This window comes from Oncorhynchus tshawytscha, linkage group LG26, assembly GCF_018296145.1.
Source record: "Oncorhynchus tshawytscha isolate Ot180627B linkage group LG26, Otsh_v2.0, whole genome shotgun sequence".
Taxonomy (NCBI): Eukaryota; Metazoa; Chordata; class Actinopteri; order Salmoniformes; family Salmonidae; genus Oncorhynchus; species Oncorhynchus tshawytscha.
In genome coordinates this window covers 20064960-20085973 of record NC_056454.1, presented here as the reverse complement: position 1 = coordinate 20085973, position 21014 = coordinate 20064960, and the positions used below count along the sequence as shown (strand labels likewise).

At 40.0% G+C, this 21014-nt stretch overlaps 1 protein-coding gene across 1 annotated transcript; it reads right to left on the bottom strand.

Annotated features, from left to right (window-relative positions):
• Positions 1–423: 423 nt before the first annotated feature.
• LOC112224926 (gamma-crystallin M2-like) lies at positions 424–1741 on the bottom strand. Its single transcript, XM_024388525.1, has 3 exons — positions 1638–1741; positions 1068–1313; positions 424–763 (listed from the first exon to the last, which is right to left on the bottom strand). Exons 1-3 carry the CDS (start codon positions 1647–1649, stop codon positions 473–475), a joined length of 549 nt encoding a protein of 182 aa, XP_024244293.1. The 5' UTR covers positions 1650–1741; the 3' UTR covers positions 424–472.
• Between the last annotated feature and the right edge of the window lie 19273 nt (positions 1742–21014).

The following is a 21014-nucleotide window of genomic DNA, read 5'->3' as shown; positions in this document are numbered from 1 at the left end:
CGTCAATAGCACAGCAAAATCGCATGACAAGGTCGAGTATTCTTTCCTAACTTGAAGAACTGAGATATCAGTGGATATTACTGTATATCCAGCACTCATACATATTGTTATGAAGCCAACTATCCAGACTACCAAAATATCAATGTTCACCAATCCCCCAAACTTGTGAGCAATCATTCACTTATCAAACCTACTAGCACACTCAGTATTTGGCCAGGTTACTGCTGCCCCCTAGGGTTGGGATGTGTATAGTGGAAGCACTGTCTTGCTGTGGCCTACTACACTTACCTACCTATTTAAAAAAATATATATCCTAAACTTTTAAATGTTAAAGTTGTGAGGGTGAAATAGTGAAATACCCATTATACCAGGTAGTGTTTTGAGTAAACACATTACAAAAACAAGAAAATTATGCAAGAAATATAAATTGGGAACATATTTTATTCAACTTTTTTTCATACATCTGAGCATGTTACATAGACATATTATCCATGATACGCCTCATGCTCATGAACCTCATGCCTCCCATGCCTCCCATGCCCATCTGACTGAAGCTCCTGTACTCTCCAGGCTTCATGTACATCTGCCTGCCTCTGAAGTGGGGCTGCTCGTACATCAGCCAGTGGCCCTCCATGACGTTGCAGGACTGGCAGTCTGACATACGGTAACGCTCCTGGATGGAGTCACAGTCGTCCATCATCTCGTGCATCTGACCTTCAAAGTTCTCCCTCTCGTAGATCCTCATCCTGAAGTTTCCTTTGTGCTGTTAGGAGGAAAGCAAAGGTTTCATGGATCAGGGAAATTGTATATACATGTCTATAATATGAGAGTACAACCATTAAAACCTGTTTTCCTTCACCCTACTGTAATTTAACGGCTATTACAACAGCCATCGGGAAGCCAATAGCCATAGGCAGCGCCATCCATGGCTCTGGCCATTGGGGGCTAACAGGGCCTCCTGAGGAATGGGGAAATATTGCATTGCTCACATGTGCTTTGTGAATTCTATATAAAGCATCAATGTTAGCTTCCACTGTGGAATAGCATCCACTCTTCTCTCCACCTACCATGGGGATCATGCGGCAGGACCGGATGCAGTCGTTCATTCCCATTCCCATGCGCTGGTAGTCAGGGTACTCGCCTCTCCTCATGAAGTACTGGTTTCCCATGTAGTTGTTACGATCGTAAACCATGAAGCAACCGCTGTCAACCCTGCAGGAGTGACACCTGCTCAGGAAGGAGGACATGTCAGCGCAGTCCTGGGTGGTCTCATAGGAACGGCCCTGGAAGTTCCTGTCCTCGTAGAAGGTGATCTGGGAGCACCAAAAAATATTTACAATATTATGGCAACATAAATAAACATAAATCAAATATATGAATCCGCAGATACGAGCTGCTTTATAACTAGCATTGCTACATGCTCTCAAATGTTAAATTATCATAGGTTTTGCAAAGTAACCAGCGAACAAATTTAAAAACTGTTTGGAGGAAACAACAACATTGTATGGATGTCGAAAAGAAGCGTCACGTAAAAAAAAAAGAAGGTAACTATCACTTTAAAATGGCGATTCACTTAACCAGCCATTATTCAGACATTGGTGAATTAAAACACAGTGTGGGATAAAACAGTAGCTTACTTTGCCCATCATGATTGCAGTTGTTCCTGAGAGCTGTGTTGCTGCTGCTACACTGATGTCCCGTCTGTTTTAGCCCTCACCTTTATACTTGACTAAACCCAAAGAGCCTGTGGCCTCCCATTGTGTAAAGCCCTGACCCAGCAGCATATGGTATAGAGGCCTGCAGAGTGCTAGAAGACTTTAGAATGGATTTTTTTTCCATTGAGAAGTCAATGCAACTGAGCTTTTTGAGCTAGTACACAATGGTCTCTTTGACATGTTTCAAATCACACTCGGTAGTGTTCAGTGTACAGTAAACGTGCTCTATTGCTTTAGTTTGTTTGAATGTGATAGCCATGATCACATCATAAGTCTATACCAACTGCTGTTATTTTGGATTCATGTTTAATGACCACGTATTCAGGTTTAATAATGTGTTCGGTACCAAGTAAAGTGTTATCCAGATTGTTATATTCTTTTGGGAGTCCAGCTTAGCAAATAGAGGCAATAAATAGTAAGCTGATTGATTGAATTTATTAGTCAATAAAAATAATAAAAACATACATAAGGGAGCTCCAGCCGGTGACATCGCCACATAGAACTTAAGAAAATCATCAACGGTAACACAATAAAGCTTGAATGCTTATTTCCATTGTAGATGCAACAAACAATGACAAACAAAATTGTTGTTTGTTTCGTATAATGAGCTACTGTAATTAATACAGATCCATTTCCTAATAAACAACTCTGGACAGGTACATCTCCCTTGTCTCACATACCCCTAATATATACAGCATTAATTATCTTATATATACACACAATAAAATCACAATATAATACACAATAGGCACCAAAAGGCTGACCATATGCTATCCCAGGCATGTCCTTCTCACCCACTTACAACTCACTTTTGAGACATGCTGCTATTTAGCCATTTTTTTCACTGGGAACTTGAAACTGCATATGGAGATTATAGTTTTCAATTCATTTGGAAGACTATTCCAAAGAATGGCAGCTCAGTACAAAAAAGTTTATTTCGCCATACCACTATTAAATCTAGAAGGATCAACATCAGTTTCACTGCTTCCAGTGGATTATCCCGGACGAAGTTAAAGTAGTTTCATAGGTACCCGGGGACCATAATATGTACAATCTTATGTACAAGACACAATTTAATCTCTCCTCCACTTTGAGCCATCTTGTGGCACTGAATAAGAGCTCCTGCCAATGCCACCATTGCATTCTTATCCAGAAGTGTAGAGGTTCTTGCCAGAAACCAAATTTTATGGTTCACTTTGTAGATAACTTTTTGTGCCATGTTCTCCCCTGTCAGATGGTTATCAACATACATCCAAGATAATTAACTGAGTCTTTTGCTGTGACTACTATGTCACCTACTACCACCTTAAAGTCAGGGCATTTCCTCAGTTTCACTTTGGACCTGTAAACGATGGACTCTGTTTTTCCAAGGTGGGGTGACAGCTTATAGTCATACAGCCATATACTGACATTCAGAAGTTCAGCACTGAGGGCTTTCTTAACCACATTTTTGTCTTTGTGGGAAATCAACAGTGCAGAATCATCTGCATAGAGTAAAAGGTTACATGTACAGACAGATTTCAGATGATTTATATACAACAGAAAGAAAAGTGGGCCCAGCCCACTCCCTTGGGGTACCCCACAGTTCAAGGTTTTGGGTTTAGACAGGGTCCTATCCATCATCCACTGTTTTCTTCCTTGCAGATAAGAGCTAACCCATTTTATGGCTAAGTTATTAATAGGGCCCATGAACCACTAGCGGGACACTTACGACAACATCCGGTGAAATTGCAGAGTGCGAAATTCAAAATACAAAAATCGTAATATTAAACATTCATGGAAATACAAGTGTCGTACATCATTTAAAAGCTTGAGCTTCTTGTTAATCCAACCACATTGTCAGATTTCAAAAACCTCGCCAACAGCCAGTGAAAGTGCAGGGCACCAAATTCAAAACAACAATTAAAATTTCTCAACCATACAAGTATTTTACACCATTTTAAAGATACACTTCTCATTAATCCAACCACAGGGTCTGATTTCAAAAAGGCTTTTCGGCGAAAGCAGAACATATCATTATGTTAGGTCAGCAACTAGTCACAGAAAGCCATTTTCCAACCAAAGAGAGGTGTCACAAAAAGCAGAATTATAGATTAAATTAATCACTAACCTTTGACGATCTTCATCAGATGACACTCCCAGGACTTAATGTTACACAATACATGTATGTTTTGCTTGGTTAAGTTCATGTATATATATATATATCCAAAAACCTCAGTTTACATTGGCGCCATGTTCAGAAATGCCTCCAAAACATCTGGAGAAATTGCAGAGAGCCACATCAAATAACAGAAATACTCATCATAAACTTTGATGAAAGATACATGTTTTACATAGATAAACTTGTTCTTAATGCAACCGCTGTGTCAGATTTCAAAAAAGCTTTACGGCAAAAGCACAATATTCAATAATCTGAGAACAGCGTTCAGTCACAAAAGCAAGCCATACAGTTACCCGCCAAATTGCGGAGTCAACAAAAGTCATAAATAGCATTATAAATCTTCACTTACCTTTGCTGATCTTCATCGGAATGCACTCCCAGGACTCCCACAAGAAATGTTTGTTTATGTTCGATTACGTCAATATATATGTCCAAATACCTCAGTTTTGTTCGCGCATTTAGTTCACTAAAGGCACAATGCGTGAGCGCAAAATCCAGACGAAAAGTCAAAAGAGTTCCATTACAGTTTGTAGAAACATGTCAAACGATATTTACAATCAATCTTTACGGTCTTTTTATAATAAATCGTCAATAATATTCCAACCTGACAATAGCGTATTCATTAGAGAGGAAAAAGAAGACATGGCACGACGCGGCCGGGTGACCGCGCAGTAAACAACTGGTTGGCTACAGCCTAGTCCACTTGTTGAAACAGCTCTTATTCAACGCACGATTTCCCACTTCCTGGTTGGATTTGTCTCAGGTTTTCGCCTGCCATATGAGTTCTGTTATACTCACAGACATCAGTCAAACCGTTTTAGAAACTTCAGAGTGTTTTCTATCCAATACCACTAATAATATGCATATATTAGCATCTGGGACAGAGTAGCAGGCAGTTTACTCTGGGCACCTTATTCATCCAAGCTACTCAATACTGCCCCCATGTCACCAAGAAGTTAAATAAATCACTTACCTTTGAAGATCTTCATCTATTTGCAATCCTAAGGGTCCCAGCTACACAATGAATGGTCGTTTTGTTCGATAAAGTCCTTCCTTATATCCACAAAAGTATGTTTAGTTGGTGCCAATCATCTCAGTAATCCACTCATTCAACATGCAGACAAACGAATCCAAAAGGTTACCGGTAAAGTTCGTCCAAACAAGTTAAACGATGTTTCTAATTAATCCTCAGGTATTCTAATATCTAAATAAATAATAATATTTAAGACGGAGAATAGTATGTTCAATAGAGAAGATAAATAACGAAGAGCGCGCACCTCATTCACGTGCCAACAAGAGTACTTTTCTAATGAGAGACACCTTGGAAGAAATACAACTACTTGTTCATTTTTCAAGAAACAAGCCTGAAACCCTGTCTAAAGACTGGTGACATCTAGTGGAAGCCATAGCAACTGCAATCTGGGTCCTATCTATTTATATATCCCATAGGCTAGCATTGAAATGGCCTGTGACCTCAAAAGAAAAAAATTCCAGATGGATTTTCCTCTGGTTTTTGCCTGCCATATCAGTTCTGTTATACTCACAGACATTATCTTAACAGTCTTAGAAACTTAAGAGTGTTTTCTATCCAATGCTTCCAATGATATGCATATCCTAGCTTCTGGGCCTGAGTAACAGGCAGTTTACTTTGGGCACGTCAATCATCCGAAATTCTGAACAGTGCCCTGTATGCCGAAGAAGTTAAAGCTCATTGTTCTTAGTTTGATTAACAGAATATCATTATCCACTGTATCAAACGCCTTTTGGAAATCTAACATAACCATACTACAAATTTTCTCTCCATCTGCTTGATTCCTGATGTGGTCAGTTAGTACGCAAGTGATTCCTAAAGCCAGATTGGAGCTCATATAGTAGATTATGTAAGGAAATATAACTATCAATCTGCTCGATGACCTTCGATAAAATGCACAGGATTGAGACAGGCCGATACTTAATACGTTTTATTCCCTTTTTTATATAGAGGAATGATCCTTGCAAGTTTGAGTTCCCTAGTTCAATAGACAGATTTACAATGTGAGTTACGCAGGAGGTGATAATTACCGCAGCATCTCTTAGTTGTCATGTCAAACATTACTATGGCAACACATACACATATCATTATTATTAGGGACCATTATTTCTCCTGGGCATGACTATTCACTGTCTGATCTTCTGCCCCTGTCAAAACACACACACACACACACACACACACACACACACACACACACACACACACACACACACACACACACGAGTGGCAGGAGGCTACGGAGAGTCAACTGTGCCCAGAAAGGTGCTCTGCGAGTCAGGTTGCTGCCTTATTGCACAGCACTGCTGGGATCTCCAAAGGATTTCCCATTAGCGTTCAAATTAATTAGAATGTCTAGATTCGTTAGATGCCTTCTCGGAGTAATCCAACCATAATCTCAGCTCAACTGTATTCTTTTAATTAAGAATGACTTCCTCACTGTGCAAACCAAGGGAACATAGTAATGTAGTAAATCAGAAGGGTAGGCAGAATGAGACTCAAATCAAATCACATTTTATTTGTCACATGCTTCATAAAGATGTAGACTAACAGTGAAACGCTTACTTGGAACCTGCTTAGGACTGAACTTGTAATGATACAGTCTATATCCAGCTTGACCTAAGACCATTTGAGGTGGGAAAATATATCTATTTTTGTGAGTCCATACAGGACTGTCATACCGTATCTAGAAATAAAGTGTGAAAATACAGTATGTAATTATTAATTTTGGGGTGCTTATACTTATACTGTTATACACTTGTACTCCCCCTAAGACAACCGCAGGGAGTGGGGTCACGGCCAAGGTCACCATTGTCCAGCGCAATTGGGGTTAAGTGCCTTGCTCAAGGGCACAGTGACTTTTGGTTACTTGGCCAATGCTCTAACCTCAAGGCTACCTGTCACCCCCTACTATATGTGCTAGCCGGGTTTACCAGTGAGGTGGGTAGTGTGTCTGGTTCATTAGCTATAGGGGTCTGTGTGGTGTCACTGATAAAGCATAGAGAGGATCTATTCTGATCACAGCTGCTTAACGATCCACATTACTCACACTGACACATGCTCCAGACAGATAAAGAAGAGTGTAAGAGAGGGGGAGAGTTAGAAAGAGAGAGGGAGATAGAGAGAGAGAGAAAAGAAGGAAGGCCAATGAGACTAGGAGAGAGAAGTGCATTATGTTGAGAGGAACGATATGAGAGAGAATAAACGAAAGAAGGAGATTATTTTAATTATACTGAGGGATGTGTCAGAGACAGACAGAGATAGGCCTCTCTTACAGTCATGGCCCCTTTGTTTCACCTTTGGAGACCCCAGAGGACATGCAGCTGTTTGAAGGAGCTAAGGCTATGTCATGTCAGAATGAATGTGCTGTTTGTGGCAATCAACATTAAATTGCGAGACAGCAAGATGGGTAAACATCAGCTGAACAGTAATTAGTAGTTAGTGAAATGGGGACTGGAGAGGACCAACTGAAACACAAGCAGACAGACAGCATGCTCTTGGAAGACAAACAGCTGTGTCTCTTTGGTCTACAGACCATCTATCTGACTTCTAACATCTTTCTTCTCGTCTAAAAGAGCAGGGAGTCAGTCAGCTAAGCACTCCGAGAGAAGAGGAGAACGGTTTCCTCCCTTCCTGGCAGAATGAGAAAAGTAATTAGAGTGAATTACACCAGGCTCTGAGTTTTAATTTCAGCCTAGCACTTTGTCACTCTCTCCATCCCTCCATCCTTTTGTCGGAGACAGAGCAGTAAATAAATAGATGGAGGGAGTAAATCTGATGCTGGATGGAGAGTGAAGTGAGTGAGTCCCAGAGTTTAATCCCCTTGGTGGGGAAATTACTGCGGTAAAGTAAAAAAGATTGGCTTCTCCCTGAGGGATATATGTCTACTGAAGCTCTCTCTCTCTAGTTCTAAACCCTGAGAGAGTAAGGGGAGGGAGAGGGGGGAGAAAGTTATGACCTTATATCCCTAGTATCTGTAATTGCCATCTATTTCTTATTCAGACACTCGGAAGAAAAGGAACATTTATGGAGATATACTTCGTTACTATGAAAACCAACATCATTTAGCATCCCCCTTACTGTTGAGAGTTAGAATAGTAGAATACAATTTTTTTTAAACGGTTGTGCACCAGCAGTTTTTATCTTGTTATGTAAATCATTTAGCACACGTCAGATAAAAGGTTTTAGATTGATACATTCGTCTAGTGTCCAGCTATCTAAACTTGTAGTTATCATGGTCGAATTATTCTCTCCGCCCCATGGCAAAATGAGTAGAATTGCATACAATTTGTTATAAAATTGCTAAATCTTCTAAATCTAAAACTTGCTTTAACGGTGCAATATGCAGAAATATTTTCACCATTTCCTGGTTGCTAAATTTCTAATAGTTCACCTACTGTAGTTTCAGTTCATGTGACAAAACAAGCTATGTAGAGAAACCCTACCATCTAAATCGATGTGAAATACCTTTTCAATAATCTTCAACTGTTTGATGGTGGTGCACAAAAGCGAAAATAAAAGACACAAAAACAAAACAACATTTTGCTTAGGGCCCCCAAAAGGCTGACTGCATTGGTTAATATGTGCTATTTGATCGTTACTATTTACAGTGCCGTGCTTCAGAAGAGATGGATTACTTTGAATGAACTAAATCAAATGTATTAAACACACTCCAACGGATTAACAATCTTAAAATTACTTCAATTTCAGTCAAAATAAACTTATACTACTACACAGAAGTGCATATGCTTACTGCAGCACAATATCTCACCTTCTGATTCAGAATACCACAGTCTACAAAGACATACACCTTCTTAATGGAATATGATGTACAGTCGTGGCCAACAGTTTTGAGAATGACACAAATATTAATTTTCACAGTCTGCTGCCTCAGTTTGTATGATGGCAATTTGCATATACTCCAGAATGTTATGAAGAGTGATCAGTCCCTTTTTGCCATGCAAATGAACTTAATCCCAAAATAACATTTCCACTGGATTTCAGCCCCGCCACAAAAGGACCAGCTGACATCACTTCAGTGATTCTCTCATTAACACAGGTGTGAGTGTTGACGAGGACAAGGCTGGAGATCACTCTGTCATGCTGATTGAGTTCGAATAACAGACTGGAGATTCAAAAGGAGGATGGTGCTTGGAATCATTGTTCTTCCTCTGTCAACCATGGTTACCTGCAAGGAAACACGTGCCGTCATTGCGTTGCACAAAAATGGCTTCACAGGCAAGGATACTGCTGTCAGTAAGATTGCACCTAAATCAACCATTTATCGGATCATCAAGAACTTCAAGGAGAGCGGTTCAATCCTAAAGTTGATTCAGCTGCGGGTTCGGGGCACCAACAGTACAGAGCTTGCTCAGGAATGGCAGCAGGCAGGTGTGAGTGCATCTGCATGCACAGGGAGGCGAAGACTTTTGGAGGATGGAAACACATCAGGTACAGACTGATATTCTGCAAAAGGTACAGGGATTGGACTGCTGAGGACTGGCGTAAAGTAATTTTCTCTGATGAATACCCTTTCCGATTGTTTGGGGAATCCGGAAAAAAGCTTGTCCGGAGAAGACAAGGTGAGCGCTACCATCAGTCCTGTGTCATGCCAACAGTAAAGCATCCTGTGACCATTCATGTGTGGGGTTGCTTCTCAGCCAAGGGAGTGGGCTCACTCACAATTTTGCCTAAGAACACAGCCATGAATAAAGAATGGTACCAACACATCCTCAGAGAGCAACTTCTCACAACCATCCAGGAACAGTTTGGTGACAAACAATGCCTTTTCCAGCATGATGGAGCACCTTGCCATAAGGCAAAAGTGGATAGGGGAACAAAACATCGATATTTTGGGTCCATGGCCAGGAAACTCCCCAGAACTTGTGGTCAATCCTCAAGAGGCGGGTGGACAAACAAAAACCCACAAATTCTGACAAACTCCAAGCATTGATTATGCAAGAATGGGCTGCCATCAATCAGGATGTGGCCCAGAAGGTAATTGACCTCAAGCCAGGGCAGATTGCAGAGGTCTTGAAAAAGAACGGTCAACACTGCAAATATTGAATCTTTGAATCAACTTCATGTAATTGTCAATAAAAGCCTTGAACACTTATGAAATGCTTGTGATTATACTTCAGTATTCATAGTAACATCTGACAAAAATATCTAAAGACACGGAAGCAGAAAACTTTGTGGAAATTAATATTTGTGCCACGACTGTACAATAACAGTTCACAAACTCAGTTCTTGATCAGTCATTACGTTTCTGAGTGAATGGCCTGCTGTGACAGAGCCTGGGGAGGAGCCACTGCCACGAACCAAAGCTAAGTGGGTCTCAGGCAGTGGTGGAAAAAAGTACTCAATTGTCATATTTGAGTAGAAGTAAAGATACCTTAACAGAAAATGACTAAAGTAAAAGTTGCCCAGTAAAACACTACTTGAGTAAAAGTATCTGGTTTTAAATATACTTAAGTAGTGGTAGAAAAAGTACAAAATTGTCACATTTGAGTTAAAGTAAATGCTATACATCAAATTCCTTATATTAAGCAAACCACAAGGAACTATTTTTGTATTCTTTTTTAAATACGGACAGAAAGAGGCACACCAACACTCAGACGTAATTTACAAACACAGTAGTTGTGTTTCGTGAGTCCGCCAGATCAGAGGCAGTAGGGATGACAAAGCGTTATATTGATAGGTGCCATAATTCTTTCCTGCTTGAGCATTCTAAATGTAACGGGTACTTTTTTGTGTCAGGGAAAATGTGAGTAAAAAGTACATTATTTTCTCTAGGAATGTAGTGGAGTATAAGTAAAAGTCAAGTACAGATAACCCCCAAAAACAACTAAAGTAGTATTTAAAAGTATTTTTACTTAAGTACTTTACACCACTGGTCTCAGGGTACAGAGACTCACTGAGGCAGAGTAAACAGCTCAAACTACATTTTATTTCATAATTAACCAACCGTTATCGTAACCTGATCATCTTTCAGCCCTAACCTGTCAGCTGCCATCTCCAGCAATCGCAAAGGAACAGCAGCAGCCTAATCAACTGTTAGGGCTGATTGTCTAGCCAATCACATACTTGATTGACTTATTACCCTCAGCTGGGCTCCATTAGCCACCCAACAGGGAAGGTGCCGGAAAGGTACAGCAATTGGGTTTGCCTACTCAGTGCCACACCTAGTGTCTAAACCGTAAAGATTGGTTTTAGATAAGTCATGGTATTTCTGAGTTAATGGCCTGCTCTCTGTCCTCTAAACCATAAACACATGATTTAGATCAGTCATGGTGTGTCTGAGTAAATGTCCTGGGTTGTGATACAACACACTGCATTGATGTCACATTCTGCTCGATCACAACACTTAAGTCTAATCTTTGACAGCTAGAAGGTTGTGTAATCACTGCTTGGGGTGCTGTGTATGTATATGTGTGTAATCTGGCTTAGTTACTGAGATTTGGGTTTCCGGTAAAGAGCTTTAACACGCTCTGGGCATATGTTTGTGAGACTGCAGTGGGTTTATGTAACAGAGAAGACTCTGACTGCCATATGGCCTATCAGGAACCTGGCTGTGGCAAGGCTGACAACACTGTTAACATGTTCTTTGCATTGTCTTTGTGATGGATCATGAGAAGGAGATGGTGTTTACACATGTTCAAATATTTTCTGCATTTGTATCAGTTATAAAGGCAACAACAACAAATGCATATGAAAACACAAGCTCATAGTAACATATGTGCACACACACACCACCATCCCCACCTTATTAGACTATAGCCCAGCTCCATGGCTCCAGCTGTGATATGAAATCTGACACAGCCAATTTGCCTCCCAATCCGTCAGCCACTGGAGCAGATTCATAAAACAGTGTTCAGTAAGGCCTTAGAGCCTCAGGGCCCCACCTCCAGTCTTAAGCACCCATTTTCCTCCTTGACTCCCCTCTGTCTCACCCCTGTCCCCCCCCTGCCTCCCCCATGTCTCCCCCTGCCTTCCCTATGCTTCACTCAGGTGCAGAGATCCTCTCCAATATCCTGCCAGTTTACAGGGCTTCCCCGGGATCTCTGTGAACTGCAGGGGTATAGAAGAACCATCCCTGAGATCCCCTGAAGAGGTATTGTTAGATTACACTGAGCAGTATAGGGGTTTTATTCTCCAAACATCACCCTCCTAAAAACAAGGAAACACAGGGTATTTTCACACTTTTGAGCCAGAACAAGCTCAGTCAAGCCAAGCTTCCTGAGCTGGCCTGGATACATACACTGTAATGGAAAATGTTTCATTATACGTTAACTGTCACGCCCTGGTCGAAGTATTTTGTGTTTATCTTTATTTATTTGGTCAGGCCAGGGTGTGGCATGGGTTTTTGTATGTGGTGTGTATATATGGGGGATTGTAGCTAGTGGGGTGTTCTAGATAAGTCTATGGCTGTCTGAAGTGGTTCTCAATCAGAGGCAGGTGTTTATCGTTGTCTCTGATTGGGAACCATATTTAGGCAGCCATATTCTTTGAGTTTGGTGTGGGTGATTGTCCTATGTGTCGTTGTTCCTGTCTCAGTGTTAGTTTACACAAGTATAGGCTGTTTTCGTTAAGTTCTTTGTTTTGTAGTGTTTGTTATTGATTCGTGTTTTACGTTTGTTTATTAAACATGGATCGCAATCTACACGCTGCATTTTGGGCCGACTATCCTTCACCACAAGAGAACCGTTACATTAACTTTGTCTTATCAACAGTAAAATATGTTTCACTGCAGTATACTGTAAAATATGGTGCATTGTGGGAAAGAATTGCTGTATTTCAAATGGTACTGTAATTATACCCCACAGATTACAGTGCTTTACCGTGTTTTTGGAGCGCCAAAAACTTTTTGACCATTCGTGTGTGCATGGTATTGTTTCTGGCACATTAACATATTTTGAGACGTGCCTTGTAAGAGGCTTTATTTGTTGTACCTGTGAGTGAGAATGCTGTACCAATTCAACTCCTATGTGGTTATAGTGCCCCAACAATTTAAAATGTATATGGGACAGATTGGAGTGGCAGCAAGTCTTCAACCTTAAATGGTTGTGCTTTTTGCCATGTCCATTTGGTCTGTTTTGACCTGTAGTTGTTGCCAGTTTGGAAGCCTTTGTTAAGGCCTCTAGAAGTACAAGTGATATAAAATACAAAATATTCATTAACATGCTGTAATGTTTGTGAACACTTTACCTAGCAGCCAACCTGCTTGCACCAATCCCTTCTAATTACAGTAAAATACAATCGCCTACCCTCAACGAATTTCATTCATTCGTTCTGATTACGGTAGCTTTTACTTTTTTACAGTGTTATACAGTACATTTTACAGTATTGTACTGTGTGCCATTACACAGTACTTGCTTTGATACTGTATATTACTGTAGATGTACTGTAGTATGAAATGAAATACAGACTTTTACTTGCCACCGAGCTGCCTGTAAGCTACTGTCAAATTCATGGTAACCCCTTTACAGTGTAGTGACTATAGTTGCTGGAACCATGCTGAAAAGGGCAACGCATGTAAAAAGACAATTAGTGTGAAAAGGGTTATTGTTGAATAATGCAATACTGGTTTTATTTCCTATAAAACAGATGTTTCTTGTGCAAACCCTTTTGGGAGTTCTGTTCAGCATCAGTGACTTTCCCTTGGCTGACAAACAATAGTTTCTTATTATTAACGCTGGAATCCTTAGTGGTGAAACATCCATTTGCAATATTACAACAACAAATAAGTTACTGCAAATAACCAACACCTTTTTTCCCCCTGCACATTTTTTTTTACCATGCTGCTCCTCAGCTCAGCAACGAAGGGGTCATTCCACCAATTTAGTGCCTTTTGAGTAGCGTAAAATACTGCATATATTTTACCACATTTTTATATTCTGTCACAAAGAGCACCTGTACAACTTAATAAAAAACACTTTTTCCCATCTCAAGTGGTTAAATAAAAAAATGACGATAGTAATTTTGAGAGCCAAATAAATTAACAGGGTTGACCGTAACAGAGTTGATGACTACATCTTAAATATTGTGTGCAACGGGGAGGGGCAAATAAATGCAAGCTTCACTAAAACATTTCAATTGTTAAAACATTTGTAGCCTGTTTATATATGGGTAATAAGGCTGAGGTGTTATGTCCGACCCCCTCAGTTTTCCACCAAAAAAACACCAGAAAATTGCAAAAAACAGTAAAACCAGCTAACATACGATTTGTCTATTAGATGTTCAATGTTTAATTGAATGACCTAAAAACAATAACAACGGTGGTGGGGCGGGCAGTGGCACTGTTTCCCCCTACTGCGGATTACATCTTTAACATTAGGGTCTTTCAATAACCTATTGTCTACAATCCTTCTTAAATGAGAGGTTAGTACGTGAAGTTTAGTTTTCACAGCTGTTTTTTGGTCATGCAAGTGGTTGTTTTTATACAAAGGTGTGTTATCCTGTGCTGCTCCTTATCTCTGCAGAACACTGATGGCTCTTTTGAACTGGGGTTCTGGGTGAAAGACAGACAGACAGACAGACACGCACACTGAACTGGAGACTGGAGCCGCAGAGATAAGCAGAACTCTCCAGTGCATAACAGGATAAAAGAAGGGTTTAAAAGGAAGGGTTTAAAAGAAGTGTAGTTTGTTTTTCAACATGTTAGTGGGATGTTGAACTGAAGATATACAATGAGTGTACAAAACATTGAGAACACTGTTTCCATGACAGACTGACCAGGTGAATTCAGGTGAAAGCTATGATCCCTTGTCACCTGTTAAATCTTAAATCCACTTCAATCAGTGTAGATGAAGGGGAGGCGACAGGTTAAAGAAGGATTTTTAAGCCTTGAGACAATTGAGACATGAATGGGGTTGACTGTACCCTTTTGGGAGTTCACTGTTTCCGTGACATAGACTGACCAGGTGAATTCAGGTGAAAGCTATGATCCCTTGTCAACCTCTTAAGGACCGGACCCTTTTTTTCCAATTTCCGCCCGAAAAGACGTACCCAAATCTAACTGCCTGTAGCTCAGGACCTGAAGTAAGGATATGCATATTCTTGATACCATTTGAAAGGAAACACTTTGAAGTTTGTGGAAATGTGAAATGAATGTAGGAGAATATAACACATTAGATCTGGTAAAAGATAATACAAAGAAAAAAAACATGCATTCTTTTGTATTTTTTGTACCATCATCTTTGAAATGTAAGAGAAAAGCCACAATGTATTATTCCAGCCCAGGCACATTTTGGCCACTAGATGGCAGCACTGTATGTGCAATGTTTTAGACTGATCCGATGAACCGTTGCATTTCTGTTCAACATTTTGTATCAAGACCGCCCAAATGTGCCTAATTGGTTTATTAATAACTTTTCAAGTTCATAACTGTGCACTCCCCTCAAACAATAGCATGCTATTCTTTCACTGTAATAGCTACTATAAATTGGACAGTGCAGTTAGATTTACAAGAATTTAAGCTTTCTGCCAATTTCAGATATGTCTATGTCCTGGGAAATGTGCTTGTTACTTACAACCTCATGCTAATCGCATTAGCCTACCAATCCTGTAAAGGTTAAATCCACTTCAATCAGTGTAGATGAAGGGGAGGAGACAGGTTAAAGAAGGTTAATGAAGGATGGCACCTACTACCATTCAGAAGGTGAATGGGAAAGACAAAAGATTTAAGTGCCTTTGAATGGGGTATGGTAGTAGGTGCCAGTTGCACTGGTTTGTTTCAAGAACTGCAACGCTGCTGGGTTTTTCCAGCCAGGTCACCCGTGATACAAGTCAGTATTCAACCTCCATGCAACTCAATATTAGGAAGGTGTTTCTAATGTTTGGTATAGTCAGTGTACATCAATGATGAACTGGAAAAAGTGTGTGCGGAATGATATCCCTCTGCCACATGCCCAGGGATAGAGCATAGACTAGTGCTGAGCGATTAGTGCTTTTTGAGGTTGTTTCGGTTTGATTATTTAAAAAATTATCATGTTTTTTTGTGATTTTGATTATTGTTTTATTAGACATTAAATGAACTATTCATTATGTGTGTTGAATGCTGTAACACAGAATAAAATCATTAATACAAGTCCCATGATAGTAGTGACTAACCATTACTTCTTATCACTTATCATGTATTCACATTCCTTTAAGAAAAATATTTGTTGTAATTGATGGCTTTATTATTTCATTCCTAGTCATCAATTGAAATCAAATCATATTAAATTTGTCACATGTACTGAATACAACAGGTGTAGACCTAACCGTGAAATGCTTACTTAAAGCCCTTAACCAACAATGCAGTTCAAGAAAAAGAGTACTAAATATTTACTAAATAAACTAAAGTAAAAAAAAGTTGTACAAAATTATCCAATCAAAAGGTAACACAAGAAATGTACATAACAATAAGAAGGCTATATACAGGGGGTACTGGCACCAAGTCAATGTGCGGGGGTACAGGTTAATCAAGGTCATTTGTAAAGTGACTGTGCATAGACTTTTAATAAACAGCGAGTAGCAGCAGTGTAAAAAACAAAAGGGGGGGTTCAATGTAAATAGTCTGGGTGATTTGTTTAGTTGTTCAGCAGTCTTATAGCTTGGGGGTAGAAGCTGTCAAGGAGCCTTTTGGTCCTAGACTTGGTGCTCAGGTACCGTTTGCAGTGCGGTAGCAGAGAGAACAATCTATGACTTGGGTGACTGGAGTCTGACAATTTATTGGGCCTTCCTCTGACACCGCCTAGTATATAGGTCCTGGATGTCAGGAAGCTTGGCCCCAGTGATGTACTGTGCCGTACACACTACCCTCTGTAGCGCCATATGGTCAGATGCCGAGCAGTTGCCATACCAGGCGAGGATGCAATCGGTCAGGTTGCTCTCGATGGTGCAGCTGTAGAACTTTTTGAGAATCTGGGGACCCATGCCAAATCTTGTCAGTCTCCTTAGTGGGGAAAGGTGTTGTCGTGCCCTCCACACAATTGTCTTGGTGTGTTTGGACCATGATAGTTCATTGGTGATGTGGACACCAAGAAACTTGAAACTCTATACATGCTCCACTTCAGTCCAGTCGATGTTAATGGGGGTCTGTTCGGCCTTCCTTTTCCTATAGTCCACAATCAGCTTCTTTGTCTTGCTCACATTGAGAGAGAGGATGTTGTCCTTACACTGCCAGGTCTCTGCCTCCTCCCTATAGGCGGTCTCATCGTTGTAGGTGATCAGGCCTACCACTGTTGTGTCGGCAGCAAACTTAATGACACTGTTGGAATCGTGCTAGGCTACGCAGTCGTGGGTGAACAGGGAGTAGAGGAGAGGACTAAGCATGCACCACTGAGGGGCCACAGTGATGAGGATCAGTGTGGAAGATGTGTTGTTGCCTACCCTTACCACCTGGGGGCGGCACGTCAGGACGTCCAGGATGCAGAGGGAGGTGTTTAGTCCCAGGGTCCTTAACTTTGTGGGCACTGTCTCTATAGAGCTGCTGCCTATGCTGTCTGACAAAATCACAATTTTAGTAGGTCTTCAAAGTGAGTAAGGCATACTTTTCTGACTGCTGAATGCCAACTATCAATCAGTTAGATCTTGCATTTTCATGCTCGCAAAGGAACTTCTTTCCATCCCTCTCGATCTTGTGTTCTCTGCTCTCTCAATCTCCATGTTTGCTCCACACAGACTGGAAAGTTTAAGCAGGCACGCCATGGATTATAGTCGTAGTCAATTACCACGTTTTCTGTACTAAACTATGTAGAATTTGGGCCTGTTGTAAACTACGACTCCCTACTACATCGCACAGTTCAGGCTTGATCTGATACTGCACATCAAGGTCACAGAAAAAAAAAATGGAATTCAAATAATTGACCCAACTCCTTGGTCAATATGTTTTTTAAAGACGAAAATTAACCACATTTTTGGTTAATCGCTCAGCACTAGCATAGACTGTAAAAAGAATGGCCAAAGCCATTGATGACATCACCCCATTGTTCCCTATGTGAAGTCTCAGTGGCGCATTTGAAGATCAGGAAGTGTCATTTTAGAGCTTCGCAATCTAGCTTCATGGAGAACTTTTTGGAAACATTGCATGCGCAATTTGAGCTACTCTAGGAAGTGACATTGCAGGCTAGCTCAGTGCTGCCCCCTGTGTATCTCAAGTTGAAGGCAGTCTGGGGTACTGCAGGCTGCACATTGTGTTTCTAACTTCTGTGTGCAGTTTTTAAATAATTTGTTCAAGGACATACATCTGGTGAAATAAAATAAAGTATTGGTCCCATGATTGTCTTTGGAAAACTTGTATACCCACAAATATTGACCATGAAGATCGCTATACTCCAATTGACTATAATGGGGGGGGACTCTGCTTCCTGAAAACATTGCCTGCAGTACCCTGGAAGGCTTTGAACTTCAAATCCTCAATGACCATGTTTACATGCACACCCATCTCTTATTATCCCTTATTATTTGGGATACTCAAGTATTCTGTTCTTGAGTTGCGCATATAAACAACATATCCCGTTTACAATAACCCAAAATAGCTTCTATCCAGTAATGAGAAACCTGGATAATGGGATATGCTTATCTTTGATGGGATACTGTGGCATGTAAACATCTTATCTCATTTACTGTGGTTTTTCATGGTCTGCGCAGGCTGTGTCGCATATCATGGGTTCGTGTGATAGGTTTTCATCTTTTTTATTTTATTTAACCTTTATCTAACCAGGAATGGCTCACTGAGATTTGAGATCTATTTTTCAAGAGCATCCTGGCCAAGATTGTCAAACAAATCACTACCTGCACATTTTGATCCACCATAATAATTCTGGCAGGGTAGCCTAGTGGTTAGAGTGTTGAAGTAGTAACCAGGAGGTTGCAAGTTCAAACCCCTGAGCTGGCAAGGTACAAATCTGTTGTTCTGCCCCTGAACAGGCAGTTAACCCACTGTTCCTAGGCTGTCATTGAAAATAAGAATTTGTTCTTAACTGACTTGCCTGGTTAAATAAAAGGTTAAAAAAAACATTTATTTAGCTGACGCTGTACTGGACCATATAGGATACTGTCTACTTTCACCCCTAATTTAGACAAGTTTCTGTTTATAATTTCCAACATTTGGTAGGCCATATTATAATTTCGGACATTTGGTAGGCCATTTCTTTGTCAACTATAGTTAGATACATGCAGCTTATTTTCTGTCATAACTTGTCCTTGAAGACTAAATAAAGTAGTGCTCACCAGAATCATGTCTTAGAATACATGCATTAGTAATCTATCCAGTACATTAGTAATCTGTCCAGTGCATTAGTAATCTATCCAGTGCATTAGTAATCTATCCAGTACATTAGTAATCTATCCAGTGCATTAGTAATCCATCCAGTGCATTAGTAATCTATCCAGTACATTAGTAATCTATCCAGTACATTAATAATCTATCCAGTACATTAGTAATCTATCCAGTGCATTAGTAATCTATCCAGTACATTAGTAATCTATCCAGTGCATTAGTAATCTATCCAGTACATTAGTAATCTATCCAGTGCATTAGTAATCTATCCAGTACATTAGTAATCTGTCCAGTACACTAGTAATCTATCCAGTACATTAGTAATCTATCCAGTGCATTAGTAATCTATCCAGTGCATTAGTAATCTATCCAGTGCATTAGTAATCTATCCAGTGCATTAGTAATCTGTCCAGTACACTAGTAATCTATCCAGTACATTAGTAATCTATCCAGTACATTAGTAATCTATCCAGTACACTAGTAATCTATCCAGTGCATTAGTAATCTATCCAGTGCATTAGTAATCTATCCAGTGCATTAGTAATCTATCCAGTGCATTAGTAATCTATCCAGTGCATTAGTAATCTATCCAGTGCATTAGTAATCTATCCAGTACATTAGTAATCTATCCAGTGCATTAGTAATCTATCCAGTGCATTAGTAATCTATCCAGTGCATTAGTAATCTATCCAGTGCATTAGTAATCTATCCAGTGCATTAGTAATATATCCAGTACATGAGTAATCTATCCAGTGCATTAGTAATCTATCCAGTGCATTAGTAATCTATCCAGTACATTAGTAATCCATCCAGTGCATTAGTAATCTATCCAGTACATTAGTAATCTATCCAGTACATTAGTAATCTATCCAGTACATTAGTAATCTATCCAGTGCATTAGTAATCTATCCAGTGCATTAGTAATCTATCCAGTACATTAGTAATCTATCCAGTACATTAGTAATCTATCCAGTACATTAGTAATCTATCCAGTACATTAGTAATCTATCCAGTGCATTAACTTTAAGATAGCTAGGTGGGACAACCACATATCACAGTCATAGTAAATACATTTTCCTTCAATAAAGTAGCTTTCAGCAAAGTCTGAGCTAGTAAGAAAAAAAAGTGTGAGTGTTAGATCATGTAAGGCTTTATTTAAAATTTTTGCCGGGGGGGAGGGTGTGCTGTGGGATTATTTAAGGACCTCTTTGAAGAGGTGCTGTTTCAGATGTTTTTGGAAGATGGGCAGGGACTCTGCTGTCCTAGCTTCAGGGGGTAGGTGGTTCCACTATTGGGGTGCCAGGACAGAGAAGAGCTTGGACTGGGCTGATAAGACAATCAGTTTGTCTTGGGCGCATATTTTATGTGGTTGAAATACTGTTTGCTTGCATAACAGTGTCAAAGATAATACATTACACACATATTCACATTTTATCAAGAGATGATGAAAACATGTATATATACCTCCACTCTTGTTCCAGAGACAAAATTAAAATGTATTGTTTCATTTTACTGCAAGAAATTCAGAATTTCAACAGGAGTTCATATTATTATGTTACATGTGAGAGGTCATAGGCCTACAGTCAGTGTCCGTATTTCAGTTACTATTCCATCTAACCCATATGAACTTAAAGGAGAAATATTCTGTTCACACTCGTGAGCGGGATATCAAAGGTGCATGTAAACAGCTTATCCCGAATAAGACCTTAAGCAGATAGGGGTGCACATGTAAACGTGGTCAATGAGAGGTGTCAGTCGTTCTCCCCTTAGAGAGAGCTTAATTTGTGACTGGCTACTGCCTCTATGTGGAGGCTAGAGATACTGCAGCCTGTTGTGTATGCCTGA